The sequence below is a fragment of the Macaca fascicularis genome, chromosome 1, assembly GCF_037993035.2.
Source record: "Macaca fascicularis isolate 582-1 chromosome 1, T2T-MFA8v1.1".
Lineage (NCBI taxonomy): Eukaryota > Metazoa > Chordata > Mammalia > Primates > Cercopithecidae > Macaca > Macaca fascicularis.
Window position 1 is genome coordinate 120545214 of NC_088375.1, and position 15092 is coordinate 120560305.

General features: G+C 37.7%; 1 protein-coding gene and 1 long non-coding RNA gene across 17 annotated transcripts in view; one reads left to right on the forward strand and one right to left on the reverse strand.

Moving 5' to 3' along the window:
• The window catches only part of LOC102116058 (uncharacterized), an 84061-nt gene that overhangs the window by 59311 nt on the left and 9658 nt on the right, over positions 1-15092 (reverse strand). The window contains exon 4 of one of the 2 annotated variants that reach the window (XR_010587889.1): positions 12344-13777. The exons of the other annotated variant lie outside the window; for it this stretch is intronic. This is a non-coding gene — a long non-coding RNA (uncharacterized lncRNA). Of the gene's footprint in view, positions 1-12343; positions 13778-15092 lie in introns of those variants that run through there. 2 annotated transcript variants of the gene reach the window in all.
• PTPN22 (protein tyrosine phosphatase non-receptor type 22) overlaps positions 1-15092 on the forward strand; it is a 64905-nt gene that overhangs the window by 41384 nt on the left and 8429 nt on the right. For 6 of the 15 annotated variants that reach the window (XM_015430837.4, XM_065547530.2, XM_065547534.2 and 3 more), the window contains 6 exons: positions 929-1012; positions 1487-1614; positions 2759-2786; positions 5856-5936; positions 6179-6294; positions 10366-10396. In XM_015430837.4, coding sequence (XP_015286323.2) covers positions 929-1012; positions 1487-1614; positions 2759-2786; positions 5856-5936; positions 6179-6294; positions 10366-10396 — 468 coding nt within the window. Of the gene's footprint in view, positions 1-928; positions 1027-1486; positions 1615-2758; positions 2787-5855; positions 5937-6178; positions 6295-10002; positions 10100-10365; positions 10397-15092 lie in introns of all 15 variants that reach the window. The other 9 variants (XM_015430842.4, XM_073998490.1, XM_073998494.1 and 6 more) reach the window with 5 other exon arrangements.

The window sequence follows — 15092 nt, forward strand, 5'->3', positions numbered from 1 at the left end:
CCAAGGATTGTAACAATATCGTCAAGTGCCATCTGGTGGCAGTTTCTTATAATAGCATTTAAAATGTTTAATAACTGGAATGTTTGTATAGAAATACAGAAGACTATCCTATACTATTGTTTTGTAAAATGGAAAAATACCTATATTTTTGGATTTTGTGTAGAATGAAGAGATACTAAAATCTTTATAATTTTACCTAATGTATAACTGAAGCTTTTACATATCAAAGCACTTTATAATGCTTTATTATATAGTCTATATAAAACAAAAGGAGTTATGCGAAAGGTAATTCAAAGCTTCCAAAATTAATGTAATATTTTATGTTAACTGATATACCATGACTCAATCAAAATACTTTTGAGCTTTTATTTATTTATTATTATTTTTTGAGACGGAGTCTCCTGCTGTCGCCCAGGCTGGAATGCAGTGGTGCAATCTCCTCTCACTGCAAGCTCCACCTCCCAGGTTCACAGCATTCTCCTGCCTCAGCCTCCTGAGTAGCTGGGACTACAGGCGCCTGCCACCGCGCCCACCACCATGCCCGGCTAATGTTTTGTATTTTTAGTAGAGACGGGGTTTCACCGTGTTAGCCAGGATGGTCTCGATCTCCTGACTTTGTGATCTGCCCGCCTTGACCTTCCAAAGTGCTCGGACTACAGGCCTGAATCACCACACCCAGCCCTACTTTTGAGCTTTTAAAACAAACAATAAACGTTAAAGAATAAGCAAAAACCTCGTGGGTTTGTACCTTAAGATAATTCATTTTGCTTTTTCCTCGAATGAACAAGTGCCAACTTTACTGATAATGGTGCTTCAACGGAATTTAAATATAAATTATGGTAAATTTATATTTAATATTAGAATATAAGAATTTCCTTTGGATTGTTCTAATTAACAATTGTTACAATATTTCTGACATTTTGGATAGCAACTGCTCCAAGGATAGATGATGAAATCCCCCCTCCACTTCCTGTACGGACACCTGAATCATTTATTGTGGTTGAGGAAGCTGGTGAGTACAGTCCAGTAAGTACAAAATAAAGTGTGGGTCGGGCATGGTGGCTCATGCCTTTAATTCCAGCACTTTGGGAGGCTGATGTGGGAGCCTTGAGTTGGAGGAGTTCATTGAGGCCAGGAGTTCAAGACTAGCCTGCACAACATGGTGAGACCTCATCTCTAAAAAAAAAATTTTTTTTAATTTAGCAGAGCAATGGCAGCATGCATGTGTAGTCCCAACTACTTGGATGGTGGAGGCGAGATGATCACTTGAGCCCAGGAGTTGGGGGCTGCAGTAAGCTGTGATTGTGCCACTGCACTCCAGTCTGGGTGACAGAGCAAGACCCTGTCTCAAAAAATAAAATGAAGTGTGAATTAACTAGATTACTTCTCAGTTCCTTTCAATGTTTTATGTACTATTTGCTGAACAACATTCGATTTCTAAAAGAATACTACCCCTAAGAACTGAAACATATTCACTTTCTTCCAGAATTCTCACCAAGTATTTCCAAATCCTTATCCTCAGCTGTGAAGGCAAAAATTGGAACATCACTGGAATGGGATGGAGCATCTGAACCAAAGAAATTTGATGACTCTGTGAGACTTAGACCAAGCAAGGTCAATAATTTTTTAATGACTCTACTCATCTAGATTCAATAGACTACAGTTCTACTCCTTGTATTTTTAACACCCATCATTCAATAAATCCTAAGTACATACTAAATATAAAACAATGTGCTAGAGGATGTTGGGATAAAAAAGATGTATAAGACACAATTCTTGCCTTTAAGAAGCTTCTTGTCTAGTGGTAGAGATATAGGACGTGTACAAATCTTTATTTTTGCCTATATTTATTATAACAAAGCAAATATGATCAATGTCATATGAAAGATAAAGAATTTCAAGTGTGGGAGATGCCTCCAGGTTGGAAGTGATCAAGGAAGATTTAGTGAAAGAGGAAACATTTGAGCTGATTCTTGAAGGATAGTTAAGGCAAAAATAAATGTTTCATACTTAAGTAGGAAGCTTGTTCACTGTAGTCATCTGGTAGGCTGTATCATGTTAGCTGTGATAATATGTTATAGAGAATGACAGGTGTGCATATTACTTAAGATAAACCTTTTGGAATAGTGTGGTTGATGGTAAAGTCAGAGATGGTGGGGGGTTGTGGATTAAATAGAAAATAATTCTTGAAAGTAGACGTGTCCTGCTTCTGGAGGAAAAATAGAAGTGCATCTAAAAATGTTATGCATTTCTATATATTCTGTGAATCAATTATCTTAACATTTGAGAGACTGGAAAAATAATTAAACATTTTAAAGTACCTACAATTGCAATGCTGATAGGTAAATATTCTCTGCCTTTTAAATTATAATTCCAATGTACTAGTAATTATGATTGTCAATAATAACCACATATATTTATCTTAACAACTCCCAGAGGAAAGAACAATAATTCTTTCCAATGTTATGAAGTAACTTCAATTTCAATTTTCAGGGAAATGTTTTAGGTGGGACAGAAATAAGTCAGAAGGGGATCAATTTAGGACTAATTGCCATGGGATATAAAAAATCATCGTAAGAGTGAAGGATGCCATTTCCTAATTCAGCACACTTATGAATTAGGAAAAATAGGGTCTACATTTCATAATTATTTCTACAGCTATCTTAAATATAATTTCAAAAATGCCATTTTTTGCTTTGAGTTTGTATAATTCATACATATATTCTTCTTTCACTTTTCCTTTCTGTTTTTCTTTTAGAGTGTAAAACTCCGAAGTCCTAAATCAGGTAAAAGTTTCTCTTGGCTTTAGATGACATTTAGCCCTAAGATTGGAAGAATGGTTCGTTAAGTTTAGAGTAATTCACCTCAGGAAGTTACTTGGTTCCCATAATAGCTTCCAGTATTTATTGATTTATTTCTGGTTTTCCCGGACTAGAAATTTTGTTAAGAGCAAGGTGAAGACAGGATTTTAGAATTCTGTTCCTTAATATATAACCATTTAAAAATTATTTCAGAGAGAATCTTTTAAAACTTTGCAGCTTTTCCATTATATATATAGATTTTCCCACTGTTAACACTGTGATTCAAAAAATTATTTTTGGCCACTTAGTTCTTTAATTTGCTGTTGCCTTTCCAGTACTTTCCTGAGCTTTGCCGGTTTTATGCATTGAAGAACAAAAACTAATATTTATTGGGCACTTCCAGGTACTTTGTTTACATTATCACAGGTGGTAGTTGCCCTTAACATGTTTATTCATATTGTCATGTTATTCAAATACATATACAGACAATATAAGGGTTAAAAAACATGGGCTTTGCCAGGAGTTTCAGGCTGCAGTGAGCTATAATGGCACCACTGCACCCGGCCTGTATGACAGAGCAAGATGCTGTCTCTAAAAACCATGACAATAGGCCAGGAGCCGTGGCTCACGCCTGTAATCCCAGCACTTTGGGAGGCTGAGGCTGGCGGATCACGTGGTCAGGAGATTGAGACCATCCTGGCCAACACGGTGAAACCCCATCTCTACTAAAAATACAAAAATTAGCTGGGCTTGGTGGCACGCGCCTGTAGTCCCAGCTACTCGGGAGGCTGAGGCAGGAGAATCGCTTGAACCTGGGAGGCGGAGGTTGCACTGAGCCGAGATCACGCCACTGCACTCCAGCCTGGGTGACAGAGTGAGACTCCATCTCAAAAACAAAGCAAAACAAAACAAAACATGACAACAAAAACATGGGCTTTAAAGTCAGATAGGCTTTAAGTCAAATCCCCAGTCTACGAACTATCAACATGCATAAAGTTGGTTAAATTACATACTTTCTCCATCTATTTTTCTCATTTATAAAAGGAGAATAGAATCCCTTAGATAATTTTTATGAGGATTAAATACAATAATGTCATAAAGCTTATAGCCCAGTACTTGTCAAATAAGTCCTCATTAAATATTATCAATTATAATTTTTATTAATCATTAAATGAGCATTTTACTAAGCAACTTCTGTGTACCTTACATGGTGTTAGAATAGGCACGATGTATAAGAGTACTACTTAATGCTTATATTCAAATTCAGTAGATAAGATTAATACTCACATGGAACCACTAAGTGATAATCTGTGTGGTACCCACTGTAATCACCAGCAGTCTGGAAAAACAGGATGGCATTACTGGAGTGGTTAGGAAAGGCTTTGCTGAGTGGAAGAAAGAACTTTAAATAATTTGTATAGACAGAAAGAAAAAAGGAGGGAACTCCAGCAGCAGGGATCAGCCTAACAATGACTCAAAGGTAGAAATGAGCATGATGTGTATGGAGAAATGGTGAGTAGGCTATTTTTTATTGCAATAGATATTCTAGTTTGTGAAATACAGAAAATAAATTTGGGTAAATAAGATGTGAGGCAAGATTCTGAAGGACTTAAAAAAGCCAGTCAGATGAAATACCCAGAATAGATAGATCCATAAAGATAGAAGCAGGTTAGTGATTGCCAGGGGCTGGGAGAAAGAGGAAAATAGGGAGTGATGGCCTTATGGGTGCAGAGTTTCCTTCTAGGGTGCTGAAAAATATTCTGGAACTAAACAGTGGTGATGGTTGTACAATACTGTGAATATGCTAAATGTCACTAATGGCAAATCTTATGTGTATTTTACCACATACACCCAAATTTAGGCAGAGGAATTTAGATTTAATGCAGTAAGTAACAGGCATTATGGGTTCTTTGTCAGGGGAATATTAAGATGAAATGAAAATTTAGGGAAATATTTACTAGAATACTGTTAACGAACAACTTTAGTTTTCAAAATATTCCCTAACAGCAAACTGGAAGATGATGAACTACTTCAGAATAGTTATTAAGTATTTATTAAATGCCTACTGTATGCCAGTTATTTTATTAGGTGCCAGAAATAAGTACTACACTTGTGTGTATTACCCAGCATGTAAGAAATAAGACAATTTATTGATAAGACAAATTCTAAGGACTAAACAAACCCAGTGACCAATGACATGTGAACCTCTCGTACTTTACTGCATTTTCATTTTCAAAAGGAATTAATATAATAATACTCAGCACCATACAATGAGATGCTTATGTCAGTAGAATACCATCTGTATCTTTAGAAATTTACATCATGGGAAAATATGTCCATTATTGAACATCTTCATCATGGAAAATTTCAAACACATTTAAAACCTACCATGATACCATTATCACACCAATAAAGCTAATAATAATTCCTTAATAGTAACTAATATCCAGACTGTTCAGTTTTCAATTGTCTCAAAAATATCTTTTTACAGTTGGTTTATTCAAATATGGATTCAAACAAAATCTAAACATTGCATTTGGTTTACGTTTGTCTTCTTAAATCTGTCTTTTGAAATCTGTAACAGTTCTCCCTTCTTTTTTTGTATTTTCTTTTTAAATATATAACAGTTCTCCTTTCTATGCTTTTCACACCATTTATTTGTTGAAAAGAGTCAGTCATTTTTCTTAAAAGACTGCTTAACATTCTAGATTTGGCTAATTGTATCATGATGGTTTTATTTAACATGTTCCTCTATCCCAAATATTTCATGCAAAATGGTTGTTAGATCTAGAAGCTTGATTATATGTGGCTTCAGTGTCTTTGGGAGAATACTTCGGAAGTGAGCTATATATTTTTGATGAATCATAGGCTCACTGGCTAACGAGGCAGAAAAACAAAGTTCTTGAGGCTCCAGTCATTTTTCAGATAATATTTTATTTGGTGATTTTTGGTTAAGATTCATTGATTAAAAAATTATACAAAGAGAAAAGGGTGTTGACTTATGACTTTTAATTGATAGATTTCTCTGGTTTGTTGTATACTTTCTTATCACAGAACTACATCAAGATCGTTCTTCTCCCCCACCTCCTCTCCCAGAAAGAACTCTAGAGTCCTTCTTTCTTGCCGATGAAGATTGTAAGTGGTAGTACTTTCTCTCAAAAAAATCATAAAAATGAAAATGTTAAAAGATTAACAATAAAGTAGGACCTAAATGAAAAGGTACAAAAATGATTACACAAAAGAAAACATTTTAAAAGCCCATAACATATAGTCAAAATAATGCCTAAAAAAGCCAAGCTAATAATTTACTATATGTAACATGAAGGCTTAAGAAGGTATGCAATGAAACATGTTTTTCTCCTTTTTTTTTTTTTAAGGTATGCAGGCCCAATCTATAGAAACATATTCTACTAGCTGTCCTGACACCATGGAAAATTCAACATCTTCAAAACAGACACTGAAGACTCCTGGAAAAAGTTTCACACGGAGTAAGGTAAAGAAGATAAGAGTTTTGGGAAACATGCCAGAAGCTTTCTCTTACTGCGAGTTTCCCCCCTCCCCAGCATTGAGATGGAAAATTAGATTAAATATCTTTACTAAAACTAATTGTTGATATTATAACAATCAAAATTAATAGAAGGAAACCAAAAAGAAGAAAAAATACAACTTAAAGATTCATTTTTCAGAGACAGAGGACCAGAAAAAATACCTATTGGGTACTATGCTTATTACCTGGGTGACAAAATTATCTGTACAGCAAACCCTTGTGACACACAGTTTACCTATATAACAAACTGGCACACGTACCTGTGAACCTAAAATAAAAATTAAAAAATAAAAATAAAAAGAAATGAAGAAAAAAGAATCCACTTCTCTCTAAGGTTGATTTATAAATGTAAAAGATGCCCAATGAAACTACCAACTTGTTTATTTCTGCAACTATATAAACTGATTTCAAAGTTCATATGGGAGTAGGGGGAAGCAAGAATAGTCAGAAACCTGCAAATAAATAATAAATAAAAATAGTTCAGATAAATGTCTTTCTAAAATAATTTTTAAAGATAAAAATAAATAAAAAGAAAAGCAATAAACGAGTCACCTTAGCAGATATTCAAATATGGTAAGTCCCAGCCTTTGGGAGGCCAAGGCGGGCGGATCACTTGAGCTCAGGATTCAAGACTAGCCTGGGCAACATGGCAAAACCCCGTCTCTATCAAAAATACAAAAAATTAGCTGGGCATAGTGGTGTGCGCCTGTGGTCCCAGCTACTCAGGAGGCTGAGGTGGGAGGATTGGTTGAGCCTGGAAGGTGGAGGCTGCAGAGACTGCACCACTGCACTCCAGCCTGGGTGACAGAGTGAGATGTCATCTCAAAAATATAAATGTAAAAAATAAAATGGCATGATATTAGTGTATAAAAAGAAACATATACCAGCAGAGTAAAAGGGAAAGTTCTGAAATAGATCCAAATATATGTAGAAATTTAGTATATAATGAAGGTGGTATCTCAAAATCAGGGGATAAAGATGGATGGTTTAATAACTGTTGTTGGATCAAATAGATAACCACCTGAAAAAAAGCAGGGTCTATTCCTTATATCTATACCAGGATAAATTCTAAATGGCTAAAAGATGAAAATATTAAAAAAAAACAAAAACCTAAAAAAAACCTGGAAAGAGTCTTTTATAACCTGGGAGTGTGAATGACCTTTATAACTATGACTCAAAATCCAGAGGCCATAAGAAAAGAGATAGATAAATTCAGCTAAATAAAAGAGAAAATTTATGCATGGCAAAACAATCACCTTAAAATGATTTAAACAATCATTTTAAACAAATCACCTTAAAATCTAAAAACAAAGAACAAATTGGAGGAAAAAAAATCTGCAACTGGCACCACAGCCAAAGGGGTTATTACTCTAATATACAAAGAACTGTTAGAAATTCATGGAAAATAACCCCCAAATAAAAATGGGCAAAAATATGGGATCAGATGGTTTGAAGAAAATAAATGAGCGTGGTATGCCCTTTAAACATTTGATATGTTCAATCTCATTCATAATGAAAAAATTATAAATTAAAACCACAATGACATATGGCTTTTCATCTATCAGAATGGTAAATTCCAAAAGTTTGATTGCATTCTCTGTTAGGAAGACTATGGGGAAATAAGCACACTCAATGTTGTTGGTGAGAATGTCAAGTGGTACAACTTCCTTTTAAAATTTTTTTTAAAAATTAGAGATGGGGTCTCCCTATGTTGCCAACTTCTGGACTCAAGCAATCCTCCTGCCTTGGCCTCCCAAAATGCTGGAATTACAGGTGTGAGCCACTGTACCCAGCCTGCTACAACTTCTATGAAGGGCAATTTAGAAATATCAAAATTACAAATGCATGTATCCTTTACTCAACAATTTCACTAGAAGTGAAATTTATACTACAAATGTGCTTGCATATACATGAAATAACATGTATACCAAGTATTCATTGCAGCATTATCTGTAAGAGCAGATGACTGGAAACAACATAATTAATAGTGTTAATTGTTAGGGGAACTGATTAAATAAATCATAAATCATGTTATATCCATACAAATGGAATACTGTGCAGCTAAAAAAGAATTAGGACTTTCTCAATATATTTATATATAATTTATTAACTTTTACTTAAAAAGAGGAATATGATACATATGTGTATTTATATATTCATAAGTAACTCTGGAAGGATACTAACTATAGAGGATGAAAAACTAACAGTGGTTATCTACAGGAGGAACATTAGAAACTGAGTAGATTGAAGACAAGGATGGGAGCATTTTTACTAGGATTTCCTGACTTGTAAATAAATCATCTATTTTTTAAAAAATAACTAAAAATGTTACAAATTAAGAATTTATTAAACATCTATTCCAAGGAAGAGCACATTTCTGTTCGGTGTTAGGAAAATAGAAAAGTCATAAAGGATAACTATTTGCCCTTGAAAATAGTATAGTTAATCTGCTGGAACAGAACACCTTTGAGGAACATGAAAATTATCAAGAAGAATAAAATGCCATGAAGCAGATTAAAAACATACATGCTGAAGAAATGTGGAGTAAAGAAGAAATTTGGGTAGGTTCCTTGAAGAGATTAATTAGAGACACCACCATAAAAGTGAGGGAAGGAAGTATGGCTAACAGTATGGAAGGAGGCCTTAGTAAATTGAATATAGAATATGACTGGCAAAAATTCTTGGCTAGAATGAAAATGGCTGTGTATCATGGATATATTCAGAAGCCACTGTGGGTTCTGAAATGGTCCTAATAAAGGAGAGAAGTGGGAATTTCATCCCCTCTACCCCTCTGAGTCCCTTCCTTTCCCTTCTCCCTTCCCTTCCCTTCCCTTCCTCTCTCTCCCTCTCTCTTTCTGTTTCAGACAGGGTCTTGCTCTGTTGCCCACGCTAGAGTACAGTGGCATAAATATGGCTGACTGCAGCCTTGACCTCCTGGGCTCAAGTGATCCTCCTGCATCAGCCTTCCGAGTGGCTGGGAACACAGGTCTGCATCACCATGCCTGGCTTTTTAAAATTTTTGGTAGAGATGGGGTCTCACCATGTTGCCCAGTCTGGTCTTGAACCTCCTGGCCTCAAGGGAACCTCCCACCTGAGCCTCCCAAAGTGCTGGAATTACAGGCATGAGCCACCTTGCCAGCACCCCACCACTCCCTGTCAATATTCTGATAGCATAATTTAAAAAAACAATTTACTGGCTGGGCGCAGTGGCTCACGCCTGTAATCCCTGCACTTTGGAAGGCCAAGGCAGGTGGATCACGAGACCAGCTTGCCCAATATGGTGAACCCCCGTCTCTACTAAAAATACAAAAAATTAGCCAGGCATGGTGGCACGTGCCTGTAGTCCCAGCTACTCAGGAGGCTGAGGCAGAAGAATCGCTTGAACCCGGGAGGCGGAGGTTGCAGTGAGCTGAGATCACACTACTGCACTCCAGCCTGGGTGACAGAGCAAGACTCCATCTCAACAACAACAACAACAAAATTTATTAATCTTTCATAAAAGACATGTTTTCACTCTGTCGCCCAGGCTGGAACGCAGTGGTGGTATCAGAGCTCACTGTAACCTTAAACTCCTGGGATCAAGCGGACCTCCTGCCTCAGCCTCCCCAGTAGCTGCTACCACACTCGGCTAATATTTTTTTTTACTTTTTGTAGAGATACGGGGTCTTGCTATGTTGCCCAAGATGGTCCTGAACTCCTGAGCTCAAACAATCCTCCTGCCTTGGCCTCCCGAAGCACCAGGATTACAAGTGTGAGCCACTGCGCTCAGCCTCTGATAATATTATTTCAAAACACGTAGTGTGATACTTGCATGGGTGATAAAAATAGCAAGATAAAATCAAGTAGAGGTTGTGCACTGAATTAAAAATGGCAAGATGGAAAAACAACTTTGTACATTTTCACGGCTATTTTTAAGGAAATTAATTCTTTTCACTTAAGTCTATATTTCTACTTGATTAAAGTATTTCAAATTTCACAGGAAAAAAACTAACATTTTCCTTTTCTTTGCTTTTGTAGAGTTTGAAAATTTTGCGAAACATGAAAAAGAGTAAGTTGGTACTTATGTTTAAAAAGATCATTTTCTCAATATTGTAATTTTTCTTCATATAACCAACCAATATTGTGAAAAGATTAACAAAATTATTCCTAAACAGAGCCTCCCTAAAGTCCTATGAATCAGAACAATCACCCATAGGCCTCTTTTTTCTTTTGTTTGTTTGTTTTTGCTAGGCTTCACGATGCTAATATTGGGCAGGGAGTAGGCGATAAGTCTTCTGTTTAATACATAAGAATAATAATTAGTACAATGGCATTTTAAAAAAATTTAAATATATTTAAAAATTTATTTTTAATAGTAGAGACGGGGTTTCACCATATTGCCCAGCTTGGTCTTGAACTCCTGGGCTCAAGTGATCCTCCTGCCTTGGCCTCCCAAAGTGCTGGGATTACAGGTGTAAGCCACTGCACCTGGCCAATGTTTGGTACTTTTTACCCATCTTGAGATGCTGTCATACAATTGGGTTACTTAAAATTTCTAGCAGTCTAACCTCAGATGTATTTTCTTTGAAAATAGTCACAGCAAACCATATTGTGAAACAAATGTGTTGACTTCATGAAATAAGCAAAACATTGACACATTTCCATTTTTACCAAGTATTAGTAGCAATAAAAGTCTGCTGCTTACTATTTTTGCTATATTGTAATGAAAATAAAATCCGTTGAGTCCTGAAACTGTGGAAAATTATCTTAGAAATCTTATTTACAGGCCGGGCGCGGTGGCTCAAGCCTGTAATCCCAGCACTTTGGGAGGCCGAGGCGGGTGGATCACAAGGTCAGGAGATCGAGACCACAGTGAAACCCCGTCTCTACTAAAAATACAAAAAAAAAAAATTAGCCGGGTGCGGTGGCGGGCGCCTGTAGTCCCAGCTACTCAGGAGGCTGAGGCAGGAGAATGGCGGGAACCCGGGAGGCAGAGCTTGCAGTGAGCCGAGATCGCGCCACTGCACTCCAGCCTGGGCAACAGCGTGAGACTCCGTCTCAAAAAAAAAAAAAAAAAAAAAAAAAAAAAAAAAGAAATCTTATTTACAAATAGAAAATATAAAAAATATGGTGATGGCCGGGTGTGGTGGCTCACACCTGCAATCCTAGCACTTTGGGAGGCCAAGGCAGGTGGATCACCACGTCAGGAGTTCAAGACCAGCCTGGCCAACATAGTGAAACCCCGTCTCTACTAAAAAATACAAAAATTAGCCAGGTATGGTGGCGTGTGCCTATAGTCCCAGCTCCTCGGGAAGCTGAGGCAGGAGAATTGCTTGAACCTGGGAGGCGGAGGTTGCAGTGAGCCAAGATCATGCCACTGCACTCCAGCCTGGGCAACAGAGCAAGACTCTGTCTCAAAAAAAAAAAAAAAAAAAGAACCATGGTGATATACTTAAAAATTTTTTTGATCCATTTGGTTAATCGGTGAAAGACCAGTTATTTGACATTATACTAGTATTATAGGGAGAGACAAAAAGCACTGAGAAAATCTGATTTCAGGTATAGTCTAAGAAAGAAGGTTTCCTTTTGGGTTTTCATTCTATCTCCCTACCCAAAAGCTTCAGGTTCTTGAGCTAGTTTGATATCATTGCCATCATAGCTGATCTCTGACATGAACTCATGATGGCTGAAGTATAGTTGGAAAATGTACCTTTTCTCCTAAAGAGAGTCAAAAGAGAATTTAAACATTTCAAATGGAAATTATGGTAGGAAACAGGGGAAATAAAACAGCCAAGTGCAAAGAAATGAGTGACTTAAATGGTCAACCAAAGATTGGTTTGATCAGCCTAACTCAGAAAATAGTTTTCTTTCTCTAGCTCTCACTCTGCCTAGAATATCAAACAAGAAACAGAAACTTCAGGTAGATTTAGGTTGGCACAACTTTGAAGATATGGTGGAACTTTCAGAGATTGAGTATTCTTTCTTTTTTTTTTTAAATTTAAAAACCAAGTTCATGTTTTTCTTGTCCCAATAATTATACTATTTATTTATTTATTACATTTTAAAAATTATACTTTAAGTTCTAGGGTACATGTGCACAACGTGCAGGTTTGTTACACATATATACATGTGCCATGTTGGTGCGCTGCACCCATTAACTCATCATTTACATTAGGTATATCTCCTAATGCTATCCCTCCCCCTACCCCTTCCCCACAATACCACCCAGTGTGTGATGCTTCCCTTCTTGTGTCCAAGTGATCTCATTGTTCAATTCCCATCTATGAGTGAGAACACGCGGTATTTGGTTTTCTGTTCTTGCGATAGTTTGCTGAGAATGATGGTTTCCAGCTGCATCCATGTCCCTACAAAGGACATGAACTCATCCTTCTTTATGGCTGCATAGTATTCCATGGTGTATATGTGCCACATTTTCTTAATCCAGTCTGTCACTGATGGGCATTTGGGTTGATTCCAAGTCTTTGCTATTGTGAATAGTGCCGCAATAAACATACGTGTGCATGTGTCTTTATAGCAGCATGACTTATAATCCTTTGGATATATCCCCAGTAATGGGATGGCTGGGTCAAATGGTATTTCTAGTTGTAGATCCTTGAGGAATCACCACACTGTTTTCCACAATGGTTGAACTAGTTTACAGTCCCACCGACAGTGTAAAAGTGTTCCTATTTCTCCACATCCTCTCCAGCACCTGTTGTTTCCTGATTTTTTAATGATTGCCATTCTAACTGGTGTGATATGGTATCTCATTGTGGTTTAGATCTGCATTTCTCTGATGGCGAGTGATGAGCATTTTTTCATTTGTCTGTTGGCTGTATGAATGTCTTCTTTTGAGAAGTGTCTATTCATATCCTTTGCCCACTTTTTGATGGGGTTGTTTTCTCTTGTAAATTTGATTGAGTTCTTTATAGGTTCTGGATGTTAGCCCTTTGTCAGATGAGTAGATTGCAAAAATTTTCTCCCATTCTGTAGGTTGCCTGTTCACTCTGATGGTAGTTTCTTTTGCTGTGCAGAAGCTCTTTAGTTTAATTAGATCCCATTTGTCAATTTTGGCTTTTGTTGCCATTGCTTTTGGTGTTTTAGACATGAAGTCCTTGCCCATGCCTATGTCCTGAATGGTATTACCTAGGTTTTCTTCTAGGGTTTTTATGGTTTTAGGTCTAACATTTAAGTCTCTAATTGATTGAGTCTTATTTCTAAGAGCTCCCAGTTAATTCTCTGGATCTAGGCTGTGCTGTATTTTTCAGTTTCCTTGATCCTCTGGTCTTTTGCCTGTAAATGAAGAACATCTGGCTCCCAAAACTGATCCTGAAGTTTTAGACTGTACTTCATATGTGTCCTCAGCCCCTTCCAGATGGTTCATGATTCTGGAATTCCATGTGTTCTCCTGGTAGCCTGGATCTCCCACTGGTCCGTAAAGCTGGTCCTACTTTTAATGAAATTAGGATTCTTCATCTGTTATTTTAAGCTAGAATCTAAGCCTAGTGTCATTCATTCATTCATTCAATGAGTATTTGTTGAGTGTCTACTATATTTCAGGCATTCTGTAAGGCACTTGGTATATGATGGTGAACAGAACAGATATGGGCTCTGCTTTGTGGAATGTAAGTTTGGTGAGTGATTCCATCATTAAACAAACAACATTAAACAAAATTTGGTTGACCATATTCACAAATATGTACATAATAACACATGACAAATGCTATGAAGGAAAACAAAAGGGTAACTAGGAGAGGGTAACAAAGGGGATCCACTTTAGAATGAGGAGTCCAAGAAACCCTCCCCTTTTTTTTTTCTGAGACGGAGTCTCGCTCTGTCACCCAGGCTGGAGTGCAGTGGGGCGATCTCGGCTCACTGCAAGCTCCGCCTCCCAGGTTCACGCCATTCTCCTGCCTCAGCCTCCCAAGTAGCTGGGACTACAGGCGCCCGCCACAATGCCGGGCTAATTTTTTGTATTTTTAGTAGAGACGGGGTTTCACCGTGGTCTCGATCTCTGACTTCGTGATCTGCCCGCCTCGGTCTCCCAAAGTGCTGGGATTACAGGCGTGAGCCACCGCTCCCGGCAAACCCCCCGCCCCCACCTTTTTTTTAAGATGGAGTCTAGCTCTGTTATCCAGTCTGGAGTGCAATGGCGCGATCTCGCCTCACTGCGACCTCCCCCTCCCAGGTTCAAGTGATTCTCCTGCCTCAGCTTCCCGAGTGCTGGGACTACAGGGGTGCGCCACCATGCTCGGCTAATTTTTGTATTTTTAGTAGAGATGGGGTTTCACCGTGTTGGCCAGGATGGTCTTGATCTTCTGACCTCATGATCCACCTACCTCCACCTCCTAAAGTGCTGGGGTTACAGGAATGAGCCACTGCGCCCAGCCCAAGAAACCCTTTTTAAGGAAGTGAAAATTGAACCCGAAACATGAAGGAGCAGCCAGCCAGCCAAAGGGTCCAGAGAAGAGTATTTCAGATAGAGGGAACAAAATCTCTGAGGTATGAGAGTTTGGTGTATTGTAGAAACTCAAAGGGAAGCCATCTTAGTTGCAGGGTAGTAAGTAAAGAGGAGACATGAATAAGGCGAGACTGGAAAGATCAGAGAGGAGCAGTTAGATTCTCATGGGTCATGCATGGTAAGTAGTTTAGTTTATTCTAAGTGTAATGGGAAGCCATAAAAGGGTTTTAGGTAGAGATGTTACATGCTCTGTTTCCTATTTATTTTTATTTTTAAACATGCTTCACAGAAAAGTATAAAACGA